This window comes from Megalops cyprinoides, chromosome 16 (assembly GCF_013368585.1).
Source record: "Megalops cyprinoides isolate fMegCyp1 chromosome 16, fMegCyp1.pri, whole genome shotgun sequence".
Taxonomy (NCBI): Eukaryota; Metazoa; Chordata; class Actinopteri; order Elopiformes; family Megalopidae; genus Megalops; species Megalops cyprinoides.
Window position 1 is genome coordinate 13,973,664 of NC_050598.1, and position 22,004 is coordinate 13,995,667.

Genomic DNA, 22,004 nt, shown 5'->3' on the forward strand with positions numbered 1-22,004 from the left:
AATTCCCAGTCTGGATCTTACAATCTGGCTGTCTAGTCATCAGTGTGTTTCCTTGGCTGCTGTTGAATTTTTGTCTCTCCATCTCAGTTGATGTGTGGTGAGTGTTCTGCTACAGAATTGCTGCCACATCTCATATAGATTGTGTGTGTGTGTGTGTGGGGGGGGGGGGGGGGGGGGTATTGGTGGTGGTTGAGGTCAGCTAGAAACCACTCAATATAAGGCACTTTAGGACTCCTGAAGAGATTGGAAGGCACATTGGCAGAATTCATTCTCATTAAAGCTCAGTGGAATTCCAGGTGGAATACTAATTTGAAAACACTGGTTAGGATCTACTCATGAAAATGTATGCTAGAACATTCAGCAGACAGTGTCACCTAAAATCAAGCAGGGCTTAATTCAACGAGTTTGGTCAGGCTGCGGATAAGCCCCCATCCAATTGTGTGCAATAGACAGACGCGTCGTATCTCGCTATTGATTGCTGCCGTGTGATTTACGACACAGAGGGTAAATGGTAGAGCACAGTATAAACATGGGACAGACATTGACCCAGGCTTGCATCCATCCAGCTGCTGCGCACCCGTAAATCATAACCGAGTGGAGGGCGTCTTTCATCCGTGTCCATATGCGCTATATAAATAAGTTGCTTTAGTTAAATTAATACTGTATAAATATACTGGTTGATAACCACGGTTATGTATCTTAGGAAACAGACTTTTTTCATCAGCACTGTGATATTGTCAGTCTAGTTTCTAGTTCGTCTAGTAGTCTAGTTCGTTCTAGTAGTCTAGTTCGCTTAACCTATGCATGTACGCAGCTTGGAGGAACTCAATAAAACGACGGCGCAGAGTGTAAAAAAGCAATTTATCCAAAATAACATTTCTGTAGTACTGAACCTGTTTATCAACATATATAGTTACAGGGACACGATAATTATGATGAGAAGGGCAATTGCCCATTTATGAAGGGAACGAGCGGTCGTCGATACTGGGGTTGTCAACGCGAAACATCAGCTTCGTGTAAAGCTGCGTTATCCTCGGGGTTGGGGGCAGGCTGTTGCTTTAACGACGTCTGGGAGCGAGAAGATACTAAAGGAAGAAGGGGGTGGCTCTGTACCAGCAAGGGCGAATCGCTGGGAGAGCTGTTGCGATTTGGGTAGAGATGGGATTAGTATATTTGAATTTCTCTACTTTTAAGATATTTCACTCTGCTCCAATCGACAAGGCGTTTGGACGTGTCGCGGCATAACTCCGATAAATAACATTTCTAAAGACTCAATGGAGGCAAGACGGGGTTTTACATTTGGAATTCACTTGTCAGAAAAGGAGACGAAATACTGGAAATAATGGGGAACACTACACCCAAACCACTGATAGGTAGGCTATGTTTTTGAATGATGTATTTGACATTTACTTATCCAAGGGTTGCATAAATGGCTGGCTTGCGTTTCAGAAAATGTGCGCAATTTTATGTAATTCCTGCTTATATTACAGTGGATATTAAGACGGGTTGTCCTATTTTCCTGACTTGCTTAGCATTACATGCTTTGCGTTATCTCCCCGAGGACTGTTGGGTTGCTGGAGAACCAGAGCTCCGTGCGCTGTGCGATGCGTGGGAGGGACGAACCCTGGTACCCGAGTTTCAGGGAGAGCTTCTTCTCATGAATAAAATAAAGGATTCGGCATACTTTTAATGCAGTCACGGCACCGTTACTTTGAAAGAGAAATGTTTCTCTGTTACCAAAGCTTGACATCCATGCACCATGTAGTCTATCATTACACTAGCCTGTCTGTCCGTATAAAAATAGGAATTCGTGTTTGAAACAAGTGATGTCTCACACTGACTTAATAGCACGCGTTTAATTTTCTAGAACTTAGAAGGCATAAACATTTATTTTGGAGGATTTAATAGATATCATTGTTATTGGCATTTCGCATTGAAGTCGTTTCTGAACATCCCTAGGAGCCTATGGCTTTTACGCAGATAACTCTAGGCAGTTATAAATGGCTAATATTTCTATTTTCACAGTCAGTGAAATCCACTTTATGTAGCGTCACATTTGGTGTATAGCTTTGGCGCTCGACTCAAAGTTTTTTTTTTTTTGCATCGGCTATTGTTCAAGTCTTATTGATTACTCTCAATGCGATCAAGAACCGAAACGTCCATTAAACGCCGGTGCAAAGTACGAAGCGAAGCCTGTCTCCTCGTACCTCGTACATGTCACCGTGCTGATTTACTGTAACACTGTTTAAGCTAAAATGCATTCTCCTGTGTTATGCTGCAGTGCTTCAATTTATAGACAAAAAGCACACTGATTGTGTTGTTTTGCAATGATAGTCGCCGATATTGACTGTTCACCACCTATGATTACGGGTAATGGGGTCGAGCCGAATAACAGTAGCATTGAATGTAGTGGTGGCAGCTTTGTGCTGTCTGCACTGTCCTTTCACTTAATTGTCTGTCATCGTGTAGGCAGGTGTTTGTATTTATAGGGCTGCTGTATTATTTGCTTCAACACAATGGGGATTTTGCATTTTACAGAAAGTAAGGAATGAATTCACTGATGTAGCTACTTACACACTGTAGCTACTTCTAACTTCTTACTCCTGCATGCACTGTGCATGAAATATAGGCAGGGCCAGCCGTCCAGCGCGTCTTGATTTGTACCCCTATAGAATGAGGATGATTTGACCGGTTCATGACTACACCACACACGACACTTTAGTCAGACGCATTTACACACGAATACAGACACTTCACCACACCCAGATCAAAGATGTTGTCAAGCACTGATTTTAATTCCTGTTTGAGTGGGCGGTGGCGAATCCGAAATCAAAACGTAAAATCATGGAAGCGCACCATCAGGAATGAAATGGGTTAAGTCTGGGCTTTTACCATACATTGCCTGTTCGAATCCCCACTGGAAATGTGGCCGCTGAAACCCAAATTGAAGTGGGTCTTATTATAAAAATGTATTACCATGTATTACCATTATTTATTATGTTTAAAAGTTGCTTGAATTTAAATATCTATTTAGTGAGTTTGACTTGCAACAGAAGTGTAATGTTCTATTTCGGTGATGAAGAAAAATAGAAAAGTTGTTTTCTTGTCATGCGGTATTTCCCCAGCTATCAAGTGTTATACAGCGGATGAATGTACTGTGAATGAAATCTTTGTGTTAGATTTCCTAGAATTGAAACGCAGAACTATAACTGGTATTAATTACTATGCATTGTTTCTCCGGTCCCCCACCCTCTGGTAATCGGTCATGCATGGAGTAGTCACGGTCCCACGAATGCTTCACTAATGAGAAAGAAAAATCCTTCATCACACTTCACAACACAGCGCGCTCGTAAAATCACTTAGTCTAGCTCTCTTTGCGCGGAACGGGTTAGGCTGGATTAAGGAATTATACACAGATGTGTGTTACCAAGGACACAAGGGTCCTTTCGCTAATGCAGTAAATCAAGGTTTATTTTCGACACAGGAACTGGCTCGATAAACTTGTGTGAAGAAAGGTGTAAATCGGCTAGACCCTTCTGGAAACTCGCGCAGCGCTAGAATGTGGGGTTGCATTTTGGGATGGGTTTGTGACCCAGAAGTTTCAGTTTGGTCAGCAGGTGGGGCACTGCTTGACATCTTACCCTTGAATTAAGTAATTAATTGGCATTTTCCGGTAAATATTAAGCCTGTGCTTTCCAGCGAACCCAGGAGAAGGGTGTCTGTTATTGTCATAAATAAAGGGCATTTTAAAACCAACAATACATTTCATTATGGATGGACAACACTTTATTTGTAGGCAGTTTAAAATGGTTTGGTGTTCAAGAAACATCCTTGATTAAGAACAGTGTCCAACTGACTTTGCAGTCAGCCTTCTAGAGTCCTCAAGTGGACGTTAGCATGGCATTTGTGTTGCTACCTTGTACTCTGGCACATAATGTGTGAAATTGAATATGATGTCTTTTTGGTTGGATAGTTTTCAATAGTCTTGCAGTTTTCAACTGCAAGCAGGGCATAGTTAATTGTATTGAATTTAACTGGTTTAACTTAGTCTCCCAGTTACTGTAAATTTACAAAATGGAGAGATAAACCCTAACCTGAACCTGACCAGATTACCATACATCAGAAACAGCTGGTGGGCTAAAAGTGTGCACTTGACATGAGAACATTTTAACTACAACAGAAAAAACAACAATTGGTGACATACAAAAAGTTACAATTTCTTTACTGTAGTCATGAGTGTTTAATATTTAACTAATGTAACCCATCTTTTGTTAAAATTGAAAGTTGGAGATAAAAGGTAATGATACCACATTAGACACAAGTAAAATTAAATCTTCTGTTGATGAGTGATCATTAACCAAGATTGGCAAGCTTTTTATCATGCAAAGCATGATAGGTTCATCAACATTAACAGGGAAGTTCTACGCCTCCCCTGAAGCTCTCCAGCTACCACTGCAGTAGATTTTCCTAAGTGTATTGCAGTAGCTCAGCTCTTAGATCATGTGACAGGAGGCCAATCTGTTTGCATGAAGGTATTGGTATCAGACCAGGATCCACTGATCTTTATTTCATCTGGTTGCCTTGATATTAGATGCTAAAGATTGGTGGTGCATCCATACAGTGTAAAGATTAGGTGGTCCGTTCAAATTACTCTAAGTCAATGACCAGGTTATAGACAGGCTTTACCAGATGTATTCTGCTGTTCGTGTGTCATGGTCCTGTTGAGCAAAGGTCAGAAATCAAGAAGCAGCGGTGAATGATCAATTGTTCATGTTGTGACAGCCTTGTGAAAAATGTAGGTCAGGTGTTATCATTTGTTAATTATTTTGAAAACACGTTTAACTGTAATAAAAAAATCTCTTCTGCTGTGGAAAAAAGATAAAAAGTACCATTTATTCAGCTCTGAGAAGAGGGATCCTCTGCTAAAACAGATTTACAGTATCTTGCATGAATTTGGTTATAGCTGATCATGTGAAAGAAAAAATTGATTTTGCAGTGGATTTACAGTACCTTTTGAGAAAACCTTTTGCAAAAAATTTCATAGTGAACAATGTCAAGAGATCCTACCAGTTCCATTCTTTCCTAGTATATCTCATGTGGTTAGGCTAGTGGGTCCCGCTGTCGTGGCTCTGAACGGAAGCCGGCGGATTTGTGTTGCTCCTTTCCTCTCCCTCACTCTGTCCTCCTCTGGTGAAATCTGATTTCCTGAGTTTTAGCCCAGCCTGACCTGACATGAATCCAGGTGGAAAGCGTACTGAGACTTGGTCTCTGCACATAGCTTAGCCTTGCATAACAGCCATTTTTCAGGCCTTACAAGGTGCTGGCTGTCAGCTTTGCTCTAAGCCAGGGGTCCCCAAGCTTTCCAAAGTCAATGACCCACTTATTGTGCGGAATTATTTTCTCTGACCATCCCTTGTGGAAATTAAGTCCATAAGGGGTTCATACTTGTATGTGTTTAGCACACGGTCGTCCGCAGACATATCTGAAGCTTGCTGAATTAGGCAGAACCATGGTGAGGCAACACACAGGCTCTCCAAATACTCTGAAAAGAGAAAAGCTGAGAGACAGAGAGGTAGTGAGAAGCAGGCAGGTAGGGACTTTACATACAGACACATATTGTGATACTTTCTACAGAATTTCCTTGGGGTAAATCTGTTGTTCCTTATGATAGCAGTAAGTCTTCTTACCACTGGTGAATGAAAAACCCTTTCCTGAATGCAAACTGAGCTGAAACTGTACATTTCTTTAAAAATTGGGTTTGGTCATTCCTTTTTTTACATACTCACTGATTGTTGTTTTAGATATTGGTACATTTTGAGGATCCATCTTAAGTTCCATAATAATAACTTGCTAGTAATAGATCTATTCAATAAGTTTCATCTGAAACTGTTTTGTGGTAATTGTAATTGTAGTTGCCTTGAATGTGTGAGAAGAAAGGGCGTTAACTAGACAACAGTCCTCACCTGCCTTTGTAATGTGTAAAAACAGGTATGTGACCATAGGAGTTGAGCAAGCAGTTGTTTGGTATGTGAATCAGCCAGTATTCCTGCTCCTGGTTTTGTGGTTGAATTCATTGCAATAAATTAAATACTATTATGGAAATGTCTGTGGTTTTGGAGGAGCAACTACCAGCATCATCACACTGCACTTTAAAACTCTAAGTTTATTCTTCTATTCACTCATTTATCCAATAGTTTAACTAGGGTGGTTTAGATAGTCGTTGACAGTACCAGCTACCAGTTTACCATGCTAATATACACTAATCTGTTGTCCAAATGTCAGAGAATATACCTTTTCATCAGTAGCATGGGGTAGTAAACAGGCAGGAAGATATTTTCAGGTATAACTTTGGGGACGGTATGTTCAACGAATGCTGATGGGCTCGTTCTGTCGACAATATCAGTGAGCATGGAACTGCATGAAGCAAGAAGTTTTCAGGTAAAAGCTATATACGTAAAGGTATGACTGTCTCTTTGTCATTATTTATGAACACTAATTCTGTGATTACATGTTCTTATACATTTTTATATCTAGACTGAGTGTTACTCAGTTGTTGTGTAAGCTATATGGGCAACTGTGCATCAATGGAGTAGTAAACCACATTAAATATTCATGGATTGATATATGATTCATAACATCTACAGTGTTTATTTGCCTTTTGATACATTACACATTTAAGCTGGTTTTAAGGTGCAGTTTAGAGTAAAAAAATGTATGTACAAGTCTGTTTATTATTATTATTATTCTGTTTTCTGCTTCTGGCAAGCTGGTTGCGTCTTTATTGAAAGCACATAAGACAAGAGGCCATGTCTTTGGCCGTAGCACCCGTGACCCTCAACAAAGGGATGGAACGTGTACCAAAGCCGCACCCTGAATCGACCGCCTCCCCTGCTGGTCCCTTTCTCTCAAGCATGTGATGTCATCACATGTTCTTTAAACCCGCAGGCAGGCCTAATGAACTGGAAGACATTCGCATAACACACTGAAGGGTATTGGCCATGGATTGTAGATAAGTCATTTGGGGTCGGCACACTGCGCTGTAACAGAGTGACCCATAAGGGCCCTGCAAACTGTACGGAAGACGTACAGTATAGCTCCTTTCCTGTTGGTCAACCCTATGAGGAAGCCCACGTCAGTGTCACAAGCTGTCACGATATCCTGTCTTACTGGAAATCATACAGCTGGCTTTGTTTAGGGATGGGATCACAATTTTTTTGCGAAGGATTATGACTCAAATGCATATTTAATGAACAAAAAATATAGAAAAATCTAGGGAAGTGTGGAAAAGTTTATTGTCTCTTGTAATCAGGACAGAAAGCCTAAGCATCCTGTACAAAAATAACAGATAAATCAATCATCAGAACTTTCTTGCCTTAAAGTTCATGCAAATGAGTCATTATTTACACAGATATAACTGGAGTTTGAGGGAGACAAAAACTGGTTCTACTGTTGAAATATTGGGATCTTGGGAGCCAGGGAATATTCAAATATAAAATGAATCTGAAAAGCATACGCCTGCTTTTATTCTGAGTTGTCATAGGATGAGCCTGATTTGTGGGAGTGACTTGGAGTGTGACAGACTATGTAGACTGTGCGACTCTCTGGTGACGCGGTTCTGTTCAGAGTTGTCATGGGGGATCCCTGCTTCATGTGGGGGATCTGTTCAGGACAGAGACGATACAGGATATAACTCCAAGCCGCAGCGTTTAGGTCATCCTGTGGTCTGTGCCCTGCTGAGAGAACATACCCCGGTTTGTCTGAGGCACAGTGCTGGAGGAGAGGTGGAAGTTTCAGGCGGCTGGCTGCCTTCTGCTCCACCGTTCTGATGTGATGCATTCTGAAGCGTGATGAGATCAGGCGGATCTATATTTGGAATCCAGGGGAAACCTTGTTCACGGTTCACAGGTGGAGCATCAGACTTCGCCATTCCCACCCTTTCCCACAGAGGATTCCCCGTGGCCTGGAAAGGGTTTAACCATGACTGTGAGAGGGACCGACCCCTGATGTCTCACCACTTCCTGCTGTATTTATGGAGCCCCCCCGGGCTCTCCTATTCCACATCACCAGAAGTGCTTGTGTGCTTTCTGACCTGTGTGCCAATGGGAGTCTCCCTCCCCATTTACGTGAATGATCCAATGAGATAATCCTCTAATTGCCTGGAATTTCCAGAGTCCATCTCTCTCTCTCTCTCTCTCTCTCTCTCTCTCTCTTTCTTGCACATACACACACACACACGCACACATATATTCTTTTTGTGTGTGTGTGTGTGTCCATTCTAGCTATGACTCACTCCATAGCAAGGGTCAGTTCAGGGTCATTCGTCACTAGAAAAATACTGAAGTCCACAGGAGGAGAGAACAATTTAAGGATATCAGACAGCAGACAGCGAAGATGTTTCTCTGAATGTTGACTCAGTTTATTGTTTATTTATTTATTATTGAAATTCTGAGAAGGTAAAGGAGCCCTCTTCTCACCGTTATCTCTTGTTCCATATGTGCTGGTTCTCCAGCAGCGTTTATATGGACAGGATATCTCCCACTAACATCAGGACGGTGGCCAGCGGAAAATCGGGCCCCAGTCTCTGGTGCGCTATTCATCCGCCACAGTTCTGTCACCGTATACACAGGCAGTCTCCAGCATGTGTCCGGGGGTCTCTCCTATGGATGCAGTGTTTGTGGAAAGGATTACTTTCCACAAACCCACTGCTGGCCTAGTGAGAGATAGCATCTGTCTTGCACTCTCTCTTCTCCGATATCTTTTTTCAATCTGAAAACACTGACAAAGCCCCCACCCACCCAACAAACGCACACACACGCGCACGCGCGCACACACACACACACACACATATATATGCACACACTATCAGAATATGAGGGACACAGGTCCCAAAGTTGTATAGGTTGCTAACAAGAGCTGATTTGCTTTTGCTATTAACCAAGTGAGATATCACAGTGTATTGGAAATGTAGACACACTTCATGGTTCATCTTTACCCCAGAATCTGTTTTGGTGGGGGGGTGCATGGAGCAGATACATCCTAAGAAAGTAGCTGAGATGTTCCAGATGTTTCGCTTGTCAGACACAGTTGCCCTCGCTGCTACATTGTAGTTTGGGGCATAATTAGGGCTAATGGCTAATTTAGGAAATGTGCTGTGGTACATTACTCTGAGTGATCCTCAGGGTGCTGATCAGAGCGTGTAAGTGACCGATGTTCACGCAGTAATGCAATCACACTAAATCAGAGCCATAATGGGGTGAACGAACCCATCCTCAAAGCATGCCTCTGTTGGGGCCCGCACCACAGCGGCGCTCTGTTTAAACAGCTAGAAAACCTCAGATTTTTACACGGTAGGCCCCTACAACAGGAACTGAAAAAACATTGAGCTGTATGCGCACTGTGGGTCCTGGAGCTGCCTCACAGCATCTACAGCTCCGGATTTACTCTTGAGTCCTCAGCGGATTTGTAGAGTCGCTAGCTTTGCTTACCAGCTGTGTTAGGCCTGTTCAGTACACATTTGTCACTTGACATAAATAAGGCTGGGTGGACCAGGCAGGTCTGACATATGACTGGTGAGCTGGGGTTGTCCGTGTAGTCCTACCATTAAGTGTTGACTGCGTTGTTGCTAGGTATAGAGGCTTTACAAGAGAAAGGTCACTGATTCCACTGTGCTGCTTTTCAGTATGCTTCCGTTCCCTAATGGTGCACCTCAGTGGCTTGTGATGTTGCCCCAAAAAATGTAACCAACCCACTTTGCTGCCCACAGCTTCACCAAACCCATTTCATGATTTTTGCCAGCACTAGTGGAGGAGGAGGAGGAGAAGAAGAAGAAGAAGAAGAAGAAGAAAAGAGGAAGAAGAAGAAACATGTAATGAAATTAAAGCACATCTGATTGAAATACAACAACACTAATAGTTTTTTATGGCAGCCCCTTTTGAAGGAGCGGAGTGCTATTATGGACATCTGGTCTCTATCAGACAGGAGAAACCTCTTGCCACAGCCTGTAATGGTTATGGACTAGGCTTTCCAATAAAATTTTTCACCACTTACAAAACAGGATTTGGCTTTTTCTGAGAAAACCCATCTGCGTGCATCCAGAGAGAGCCCCAGACCTCAGTATCTGCCATGAAGAAGTAATCTAGTGAGATTGGTGGAAATGCCTTTCAGACAGTGGATGTGCCATAAAGGATGTTATATATCCTAGAGGCTTATAGAGATGACAGAACTGAATTTTTTTGCTATTTTTATTTAGTTTTGCAGTGGTAAGTAGCATGGTTCATAACCGAAAAGGCTTTGGTTCAAATCTCTCCTGGGGCAACTGATGTTGTACCCTTGGGCAAGGTACATTAACCCAGAATTGCCTCTGTAAATATCCAGCTGCACAAATGGAGAAAATTGTCCCCTATGTGAATCACTCTGGTTAAGAGTATCTGCTAAATGACACTATTGTAATGTAATGTAAAACTGGGATACTATTTGGGCCACTCCAAATGGACACCGCCGGTTTTGCTAAACCGCTTGTTTAGCATCCTAAGAAATGAGCGCCTGTACATGTTTTTGACTTGCACTTAGCTGAAACATGACATGAGCTTGTTTTGTGTCACAGTTCATTTTGTCTATTTTAGCCACAGGTTCACTGAAGTCAGAAATCCAGAAACAGGATTTGAATTAATGTTCCTCAGAGATGGTAACACACCAGACAGTGATAAATTAGAGACTTATTCTAGAAGGAGCAATACAATCAAGGCTACTCTTCCGGTGGAAAAATTGGAAAGCTTTCAACTAGATTCATCATTTTCATGATTATTTCAAATTAATTTGCAAAACAACTCTGAGGACACTGAAATATCCTTCCATTTCAGTATTCCACAGGAGTCCAGCAAAATATTCCTTTCATATTTTGTGTATTTGTTTTGCAGCAGCCAAATGAATAAGTAAAAATAGTGAGACTGCAGACTGATCATAAAGGATAGTCCAGTTCAGAAGAATCCTGAGTGATAAGTGATCATAATTTAGATTCCTTTATTTATTCTTACTTCACATTAGTATGTAATTTTATCCAGCATGTTTTCTCATTGATGAGATTAAGATGCTTAGACAAGAGTGAGCTTTTTCTTTGAACCCTTAAATACCATTCCTGAAAATGAAATGGCATTGCTAAATTATGATAAGGAAGGTGGAAAAGTCTGGGAGTAGAAAGTAATACATGCAAGTACTGCTACTTTTGAAGACTGGAGTTTTACACTTGCGATTTGCAGTAAACACCGTCAAAAGGTGTGATATGACAGGTAGGGCTCATGGATGGTTACCTACATCTGGGTCTACACCTGTCCTTTAGTCTCACTTTAAGTTTCTGGAGGCAGTGTTTCACAACTATGGCCCTGGAATACATGTGTGTATACTGGTTTTGTACCAAATGACCTCTTAATTTAATAGATTTTTATTGAGCCCTTAGTTGAGTAGTAATCTGGATCTGGCAAATAGATTTCATAAGTGGAAAATTTATCTTGGTTGAAAGCCCTCAGAAGCGCTGGTCCAACATAAGCTTGGTTATCACTCTCATAATTGTCATGGTCAGGACTGATGATATAGGCTTATAGTCACTCTTTCTTCAGTGCAGATAATTATTCTCTCCCAGGATCTTCTTGGAGGGTGTGTGAGGATGTGGGGAGGAGAAAGGGAGGGAGTGAAAACAGTGTGGGAAAATTTCACTTTTCTGGCAGTCTGGGGTTACAGGCTCAGGTCCTTGAAGAGCAGAGACTCTGACTGTGCTGGACAGTCTAATGTAGTCACTGTGGGAAAGGAAGTCTCTATATAGCTGCAGAGCCCTCTGAGGAATAGCTGAGCTCCATGGGGCATTGAGTGGTCACAGGCGAGGAGCTATTCAGTCAAACTTCTGTCCTGTATTAAAAGCAGCTGGTATCAACAAGGCTCCTTACGGGTGCCAATCTCATTCTCAGGGAAATTTTATTTGGGAGTGTGGGTGGGTTTTTTTGTATTCTTCTATGCGTGCACTTTGGGTCACTGTCAACAATTTGAGGAATTTAGCTTGTGGCTTGGAATTGCAATAAATAATTCAGGGCGCCATCCCCAAGATAGGTTTTGGCTTGGTTTTAACCCTGATAGGCAGTTTGATGTGCAGTTTTATGGAGTATCAAAACAATAGTGGTTAGCGCTGTTATACCACTGCATTTAGTACAGTGCACCTGTAAATAATCCATTCTCCCAGGCAGGAGCAGGAAGCAACAGTGCGTATGACAGGAGCCACATCTGCTGTAGTTTCAACTAAAATGATTTTATTTATTTGTGTGTGTGTGTGTGTGTGTGTGTGTGTGTGTGTTTGCGCATATGGGTGAAATCTTTTTGGAGGTTTAGTTCGATTTTGATATTACCTGTGTAAGCAAACAGCATATTAACACCATCATTTTCAACAACACCTGGATTAACTGGTAAAGTGACATATGAATTAAACCTTAAGTTTTAGCCATTGTCCAGCTCTCTGGCCTCTACCCAGTGACCACTGTTGTGTTTGTGGAGAGCAGATGAGAGTGTCACTATGTGTAGGGAGTGGCCTTTACATTATTGTATCAGAGCATGTTGTACAGCTGCCACTTGCTGTAAAATAGGAGGAAATACTTGAGTGTTTCTAAACATCATATGAACAGTGCTGTGGTCCTTCGTGAGGTGCGGTGTTGGACGTCACAGGATGGTGCTGGGAGAGAGCAGGACAATGCTGCCACCCAAGTCTATGTGAACACACCCCTGGTAGCTATTTGCTGTTAGTTACAATGAAAAAATGGTTGCCAAGTAGAAACCCATCTCCAGTGTGTTAGTTGCAATCAAAAGTGTTTAATGTAATCTGATCTCTCTGGCATAATTTGGATGATCTAATGTGCACAGAGGTAATGCACAGTAGCAAAATTTAGCAAAAGGGAATCCGTTTCTTGTGATTGATAATCCTCAATAAAAATGAGCAGGCTTGTTATTTAGGAAAAACAGAGTCAGCATCATTATCTGTTAAGGGAAAGTTTTCTGCACCTCTTCTCCATGGCTGTGTCTGACAAATCTTTTTTTTCCCAACTGTTGTGACCTGACAGGTGTCATAGATTGCAAAGCTTCCTGTGCTATAGTTAGCCGGCACACGCTCCAGAAACATCCACAGCTGAAGTACGCAGAGAAACAGCTCTTTCTCCTGAGAGGGTGCTGTGACTGCGTAGGTGAGGCTGGGAGAATAGAATATATGCTGATTGGGATGCACATATTGCCATGCCCCCCTAGTAGCCATTTCCGAAATGTAAGATTGGGTAGTTTCTTTTTGAGAAGCAACATAATTCATTCCATATATGGCCCTTTATATGGAGGTCCTTCGATTGCAGCCCTATAGCTAAATGTTTAAATAATCTAGTTCTCCCAAGAGTCAATGCAGCCTCTGTACACTTGTGATGGTTTGGCCTACGTTTTTTACAGATCCACCCAGATTGCCCTGAAATACCCAAATCAAAGACAGAAATCCACAATGTGACAGTTACCTTTCTTTCAAAAAAGGGAAATTACTCCAGTTAACAGCTGTGATGATTGTTTGTAACTGCGCTTAGTCTTTTGGGGCTGTACTGCTGTTTAAAACTATTTGGGAGCATATCATAGAATTACATTTGAATAGGTTGTAAATACGAACAAAATGCCCACCTCCCCTTCCAAGCAGAGAGATGCTGAAAATGAGGCTTGTGTGCATGGCAGGGTGGAAGTCATTGCAGTGATGTATCTCCTTCATTGCACGCTGGTCATCATTCTGAAAGAGCTGTTTACCAAAACACAAACCTTTTTTCAATTTCCTTTCTCATTGTTGCAAATGCATGTGGCAGCATGTCAGTTAAAATCCTTTCATTCGCCCCCATTCGTCCTTTTTATGTTGACACGGGTCACCTCTTGTTTTACAATGAATGATAAAATCCAAATGCCATTCAAATGCCATTGTTTCACATAATTAGATTGTTGTAATATAAAAATTGCAGAAATGTAAACAGAGGTAAGGCTGTGTCTGTTCTGTTCATTTCATCTAAATGTCCAAACAATCCGCTCCCTTCCCTTTTGTCCGTAAAAGGGCTGCCACTGAGCAGATGGAGAATGTGAGCGTTTCACACCCCTGTAACTATTGGTAACGAAGCTTAGGGGAAAAAAGAGAAACGTCAAGTCGATCAAGCAGTTTTACACAGTCCCCGGGATTAGCCATTTAACACTTAACCCCGTTTTAAACCGTTTAAATCAAATCTCCTGTTTTCCAGGCATACTGGAAAACCACATTTTCATGCACGTTTTTTTTTTTTTCCCAAGCAGATAAACACGTTTCTAAATGGACAGATGCCAGATTTGGCTTAATTGAGTGCTGTCAATTGGGTAGAGGGGTCAACAGTGTTCCTTATTGGAAAGAGCATGATGTTTTTACAGTCAACACAAAACCTCCCGCTGTGTAACGTCAAAGCACTTTGAGTTTGGCACTGCCAAACGCAAACCTATTGAACACCCACAGAGTCACACACTTAATAATACTGAGCTGCACCCTTTCTGTTTCCGCTCTGTTTCAATGTTTGGAACGGGAACTTGACAGACAAGAACATCCATGGTGACCTTATCATCTCATCGTGCTTCTTTGAACGCACCCGTGAAGCCAGTATATTTTCCGTTGGGGTCACATGATCGCGTGTGTACGGCAGGCCAGCATTTTGCGCCCTGTAAATAAAAATAAACAGTTTGTTCCCTATTGTTCTTGCCGGTGCAAATATGTCATCAAGTCTCTTTGAGAGGAATACAAAAGGACTGCTGTCAGTTCCATTGGTATGAATCATACTCTGCTCTGATCTAAAATAGGAACAGTTTTGAAGGGGTTACAATCTGTCTAGGCAGTCATCCATGTGTCTAGTTAGAGTCATTATTTTAGTGTGCTGTTCTTACTTCTTAAAAAAGTCTCAGAATTTTGAATTAATTTTTAGCAATTAAAGCCAGCTGTGCTCTCCTACAGATAGCCTGCTGTCTCAGAGGTATGTTTTTTTGATGGAGGCACCCTTGTTTTGAACATTACTGTATATGAAAGATATTAGGCTCTGCTTTAACGCAGAAGCATATCAGTCCCTAATGGTAAATATTTCAACACATGTTAAGGCACAGTTGCGTGAATGTGAGAATGTGTGAAGGCAACTGTTTGAGTGGATTCAATGCTTACTGTGTGACCTGTAAAGGAGAGGCCATGCGGAATAACCATATCTGCCAAGCATGTGTGACTGTGTGGTGTTAATTATAATCGTTCCACAAAGGAATTCATGTTGTTTAATGTAACACAGACCCGATTCACAAAAGTATAAAGTTTAATGGCGTGTGTGTGTGTCTTTTGTTCTTTGTCAGTAAAGGGTGGTGAAATTGACCTTTCATTAATGTGTTTATAATGTTGTATATAATGCAGAATTTTTTTATATCCTGCAGCTTTCTTTCTGAGTCTCGAGTTAATGGGTGTCTCAAAATTGAACATGTGTGGGTGTGTGCCTGCATGCATGCCTTCTTGTGCTTGTGTGTGTGTGTGTGTGTGTGCGTGTCACACCTCTGCCTGCTGGGTTCTGCTCACTGTGACTCAGCTCTAAAAGATGATGTAAGAACGGATTAATGTCATAAATAATCTAATGGTTTTTTGTGAATTTTTTGCCCCCCTGCAGATGCTAACCTGCAGCACCGTCCCGTTACCAGCAGGCAGTACTACACACTGCCAAACAATGGCGTGGATCGGCGGACATCAGCCCCACCCCTCAGCCTCAGCATTGAGTCGCCCCGCTTCCACCCCCACGCCAAGGGCAAGAACATCCGCCTGGACTCCCAGCTGCGCCGCGCCACGCGCAAGAACAGCTTCTGCAATGGCGTCACCTTCAGCCAGCGTCCCGTGCAGCTGTACCAGAAAGTCCGGCTCCGGCTGTCCGGCGTCCACAGCGGCTGGAGCGGGGCGCTCCGCTTCGGCTTCACCAGCCTGGACCCCGGCGAGCTGGGCGCCACCGACATCCCCAAGTATGCCTGCCCGGACCTGGTGACCCGGCCGGGCTACTGGGCCAAGGCCCTGCCAGAGAGGCTGGCCCTGCGGGACAACGTGCTGGCCTTCTGGGCCGACCGCCATGGCCGGGTGTTCTACAGCGTCAACGACGGTGACCCTGTCCTCTTCCACTGCGGCCTCAGCATGGGCTGCCCCCTCTGGGCCATCATCGACATCTACGGCATCACGCAGGAAGTCACCCTGCTCGGTGAGTCACTGTCACTGAGTCAACCTGTCCGAGATGTCCTCTGTTTCATTCCAGCCGGCACCCAAAACCCGCGAGGCTCTCGGGATTGTGCTGTAATTAGTCGTCTTCACAGCCCTTTGTATCACTCATGCAAAGACCTGATTAACTGAGCACTATGGCCCTCGAGAGATGCCCGTGTAAGAAATATGAGGGTAGCATGCGTCAGTTTTTGTTTTAGTAGTCAGTAAGAGGACTGATGGCTCTTGGAGGAATCTTAAACTCGCCTCTGATTGTGCTGCACAAAAAGGCCGTCCGGATCGTTGCACCGAAAGTAGCATTGAGTGCCCCTTTCATGGTGGCACTGTGGCCCCTCTTCCAAGAGAGCCATGAATAGCAGTCTGAAGTAACGCGGGGGGGGGGCGTTGATTAGGAGTGGGAGGGGGGGTACGAGAGGTGGTGGAGGTCACTATCTTGCTCCCTTTGATGAATCCTGCTCTGTGTCAGCAAGCGGTAACTCCCCACATTGCATTTCGGAGAGGCCAGAGCCTCTGGAACAGAGCTGATAACTCTCTACCCTGGGAAATGGAGTCTAGGGGCCCCAGCTCTGGGTCTTTGCACTTTTGTTTATCTTCTGTGTAATGGGAGGCCTGACCATTTTTGGTAAAGTCTGCCTCAGATCCCCCGATAGCCCATACGTGGCAAGGGAATTTGAGCGTCCCTGGAAAGGGGTCGGCAGAGAACTCAAGCCACCCAGAAGTAGCCCAGGAGCCCAACCTGTGTCTGTAGCCTGTGTTTCTGTTGGTCACATCACACTGTGTCCTTTGAGCACAAATGCTGCTCACTTTCTTGAGCTGTACATTTTTAATATGCCCTTCAAAACAATAATGACAATCAGCTTTCTTTCAGAGCAGTCAGTAGTGAAGTGAGGATTAAGAAATGTTAGTATTTTTGTTTTCTTATTCGATGTTTACAGCAGTCATCTGTAGTCAGAAGGCAAGGACACATTGAGAGATGGAAAACTATGAGCTGTTTATTTCTGAATGCACCAGAAGTAAGTTGGGGTGGAGGTGAAACATGGCCATGTATTATCAGTCTTTGAGGAGTTCAGACATATGGCGAAGACTTGAGAAGACTTTAGTTGCCATTGTTTATCACTAGACTTCATGATACACAGAAAGAATGTGCAAGGGAACAGGCAAGCAGCTTGTGTAAGAATATTACTCCAGTGCTGGAGTAAGAGTTTGAGGAGTCGGAATGGAATTAGCTCAAGCTTCCTGAAAGCACATGAATGAGCTGCATGACACACGTAGAAAGTAACAGCAGTAGTGTGGTGAAGTGGTAAGGAGCAGGGCTTATAACCGAAAGGTTGCTGAAGCCAGAATTGCCTCAGTAAACATCCAGCTGTATAACTGTATGTAAAAATTGTAACCTATGTAACTTTCTCTGGCTAAGAGCGTGTGCTAAGTGATAATAATGTAATGTAAATTATGTGTATGTGTTCCTATCTATAGATTTTTTTCTGTACCTACAGCTAATATAAGTAAATACACGTAACTCAGTATTTATAATGTGGAGAGCACTTTTAAGTCCCACTGTTGGAGAAATTAAGTTGGAGAAATGAGATAATCATGCTTGTTCAGGCTAACAGTTTTCTACCTGCGCCCCGCAGAGAGCACCTTCGCTGAGAGCATGGGTTCCAGCCGTCTCAGTGCGGCCCGTCTCAGCGCCTACCTGCCACAGAGCAACCACGACTCGGCCAACTACAGCAACAACCAGCTGGAGACCAATCAGGCGGCCGCCGCCAAAATCGCCACCATGCAGCTGAACAGCTGCAACCAGCTTATCCCCTGCTGCTCTTCCTCTTCCCCTTCCTCTTCCACCTCGTCCTCCAGCGGCGCGCGGCTCGCACGGGGCCTGCCCGCGCTCCTGGACTCTGACCTGCACTTTCACCCCGTGCGCGGGCCCGACGTCATCCTCTCGGCCGACCGCTCGGCCGCCTGCATCCACTTCCTGGACGGCAGCCGGACTCTGGTGTTCAGCGACCGGCCCCTGCAGGTGGGCGAGACCGTCTTCGTGGAAGTGGGCCACCTGGGCCTGCCCTACTTCGGGGCCCTGCTCTTCGGCGTGACCTCCTGTGACCCGGGCACCCTGCGGGCCAGCGAGCTGCCCTCCGACCCGGACGTCCTGCTGGACCGCAAGGAGTACTGGGTGGTATACCGTGGGTTCCCCGCGCCCAGCTCGGGGGACGTGCTGAGCTTCACGTTGCTGGCCAGCGGCGAGGTCCACCACGGCGTGAACGGGGTGGCGCGCGGGCGCCTCCTCTGCGTCGACTCCTCCCAGGTGCTCTGGGTTTTCTTCAGCCTCCACGGTGCTGTCAACCGTCTCAGGATCCTGGGTATGTGGCACCTCAAAGACCCTCAATTCTCAGCCACCTGTTGTTTCTTGTAACAATATAGTCAACACGTTACATTAAGTTACATTACATTACATGCATTTAGCAGACGCTCTTATCCAGAGCGACTTCCATCACAAGAGAACATGAGTGTATGCATTCAATTTTAAAGGAGCAACAGTGTCAGACCAGGCTTTGCTCACAACACACATTGATAATACCAATTCTGTGGAGCTGGCAGATTTGATCCCCAGTGATAACCATAATTGTGCTCCAACTGGCATCAAAAGTTTGATCAAAGTGACCTTTTCATGATATCCCTTAGCCAGTGTGGGTTTACATTATATTACATTCATTTAGCAGGCACTCTTATCTAGAGCGACTTCCAGCACATTAGAACATAAGTGTACCCATTCAAGTTGAATGAGCAATAGTTTCAGACCAGGCTAACAACACTCCCAGACCAGTGAGTGTGACCATAACGCTGTTCAATTCTTACCACAAGTTAACTTGTGCAACCTGAACAGAAAAGGGAAGCCAAGTATATTACCATAATTATTGAAAGGCTTACATATTAACCATGTTTATATACAGTACATGTGTACACACACACACACACACACACGCACCCTCACACATATACTGTACATATCACAGCAACAGTGCCCTGACCACAACTATACTGCTGTTCATGGGTTTTCAGTAGTAGTTCTTCTCATTCCTTCTGACAGGCTCCCAGGGGTGTGTGTGGCTGGGTGTCTTAGGGGCCTGTCCCATGTTTATTTTAAGATACGGTGCATCTGCCCTGTCCCATGACTCCCACATAAGCCTCCTGTCATTTTGGGTTTAATCATGTGACAAATTGCAGAACAACTGGCCTTGTAAGGGATTTATAAATAGCCAAAACAAAGCCAATGGAGAGAGAGAAAAAAGAGAGAGAGAGTGCATGTCTTACTTTAGCCTATTGTGAGGCTGACTTGTTGCATAATAATTTTGAGGTGGAGCCTCCTACATAACATTACTCTGCAATTGAGGTGGCTTGTATAAAATTCTTTTGTCATGCACAGGGATTAAGATTTTTGTTATATTTTGTTTTTGATAATATTAATAATAATAATAACAATAATAATAATAATAAATTATTGTTGTTATTATTATTATTAGTAGTAGTAATAGTAGTATAATCTATTGTATTATAAACAGTTGCAGGTAATTCAATACAGTACTTGGAAGGGCACTGGGTCAAAGAGATGCATATGACTGGGCTCCCAAGCAGCTCAGTGGTTAAGGTATTTGCCTTGAGCACACGCTGAGCTCTACATCACAGGTTCAATCCCAGTAGTTTTATCAGCTGATGATGACTGGGAGCCCATAGCTCTTTGCTCTGCAAAGGATAGCAGTGGGTAGGTCTACCAAGATCCCCTTGTTTCACCATCAGCAGGCTGTAGTGCACTGTGTAGCTTTGCAGTGTGAAAAATTTCTGCATGCGTATGTATCACAGGATTGCTTCAGTACTTCCAAGCCATGGCTCTGCAAAAGAGAAAAACATTTTAAAGGTATGATGAATGTCATTGTCTCTTCTGTACAGGGACAGTGCAGTCCATCCCACCCTCCACCTCTCCCTCAGGGTCGCCAGGGGACACTCCGGATGACAGTGATTCAGACCTGGCCTTCAGTGTTAACCGCTCATCCTCTGCCTCAGAGTCCTCTCTGGGTGAGTATCCGCAAACTGCCATGAGATGAACAAATGCCAACTCTAATCCCGTGTAAAACAACATACCCTAGCAACACTTGAGCATAGCCTGTTGTGTCCTTGAAATTATTATGCCCTGGGAAGTCACAGAAAGGTCATGGAAAGTGGACAAATATCCTGCTGTCATTTAAAAATCATGGAACACTGGAACAAGTCATGGAAATCTATAAATAAATTAATTATGACTTTTTTAGAAAGAGATAAATATATCTATTTCCCTACCAAAGGTCATTAAAGATGGGTATCTGCAGCCAAAACCATGTGTCCACACTGACAAAATATTCCATTTTCAGAATTGCCCTATGCGACTGATGATATGACTATATGACTGATTTGACTATTGCAAAATCAGTAATGGTAACTGTATGATTACGATAAGTAATTGAAACTATAAATCAAATTTTATCAGGAACACTGGCAGTATTAATTCTAAAAGAAACAAACATCAGGTGAACATGCAGTTCATCAGAATTTTACTAGCAGCCAGTATCAAGCTTATGAGATGTTCTTAATGATCTGTGTTTTGTCGTCCTTTATGCTGCTGAACAACACTTAGCCTCTAAAAGAATAAATATTACAGCATTTGATGATTTCTCATATTTTGCATTGGTACGGAAAGGTGTAGCATGCGGGCACTGTATATAATTTAATACCCACTAAAATACATACCGGGAATGCATGCTCAGTGGAGTCTGATTATTATTATATATTATGAAATATTAGATAAGGAGGATAAAATATGAGAAAGGGAAAAGTGAGAAAACACATTCTCATAGCTTTTTGAAGATTTTGGGTCTGCTATGTGTTGAGTTAAGTTAATTGTATTTGCCTCCTCATTTTTTTTTTTATGTCATTCTAGTGACGGCTCCGAGCTCGCCCCTTAGCCCCCCTCTCTCGCCAGCCTTCCCACCCCCCGAACTGCCTCTGGGTAGCAAAAATGGTGAGTGCACCGTGTGCTTCGACCAGGAGGTGGACACGGTCATCTACACCTGCGGCCACATGTGTCTCTGCAACGACTGCGGCCTGAAGCTGAAGAGGCAGATCAACGCCTGTTGCCCCATCTGCCGCCGGCCGATCAAGGACGTCATTAAAACTTACCGCCCGTGAGGCCGAGGGCCTGCTCAGGAGCTCCGACTGCCGAAATTGTACGCCCGTTTCACTGCTGAAAGCGGACTGCAAAATCGCCACACGTCTCCATCCCCTGGCCTGCTTCTCAGTATCCTCCTCCCTTTCTGTGTCCCTACAATAATTGACAGTGACTCGGAAATCAAATCAAAACTTGTTCTGGCGGTGAAATGGGTAAAGCAGTCTCTGTTGCTCTCTCTCCTTCTCCTCTCTGCATCGGGTCACCTGACAGTGAAGCGGCAAACTCTCAAGCCTGTCTCCCCCTACAGGGTCAGAGGTCATTCACTCTGTGATGTAGGACTAATGGAGCGAGGGGTGGGGAGGCTTTTTTTGTATCAGGGTCCCCTCTGCACTCCTATCAGAGTGATAGAACTGCCAGTGCCTTTGACAATAAGATCAACAATGTCTACTTTGACCTAGGAGTTAACCATATGACAATCATGTTTGGCATACTTTGATTGGAAAGTCTTGAAAGATATTGCTG

The 22,004-nt window shown here is 43.6% G+C and overlaps 1 protein-coding gene across 1 annotated transcript; it reads left to right on the forward strand.

Moving 5' to 3' along the window:
* Positions 1 to 1,110: 1,110 nt before the first annotated feature.
* Positions 1,111 to 21,679, forward strand: neurl1b (neuralized E3 ubiquitin protein ligase 1B). The gene is made up of 5 exons (XM_036548278.1): positions 1,111 to 1,373; positions 15,699 to 16,271; positions 17,920 to 18,645; positions 20,231 to 20,356; positions 21,255 to 21,679. Exons 1-5 carry the CDS (start codon positions 1,343 to 1,345, stop codon positions 21,500 to 21,502), a joined length of 1,704 nt encoding a protein of 567 aa, XP_036404171.1. The 5' UTR covers positions 1,111 to 1,342; the 3' UTR covers positions 21,503 to 21,679.
* The last annotated feature ends 325 nt before the right edge of the window (positions 21,680 to 22,004 follow it).

Bases quoted from the DNA above. Each gene is read 5' to 3' on its own strand.
- neurl1b (XM_036548278.1), top strand. From the start codon at position 1,343: ATGGGGAACACTACACCCAAACCACTGATAG. The intron at 16,272-17,919 runs GTGAGTCACTGT...TGCGCCCCGCAG, and splicing joins GCAGGAAGTCACCCTGCTCG to AGAGCACCTTCGCTGAGAGC. The intron at 18,646-20,230 runs GTATGTGGCACC...TCTTCTGTACAG, and splicing joins CAACCGTCTCAGGATCCTGG to GGACAGTGCAGTCCATCCCA.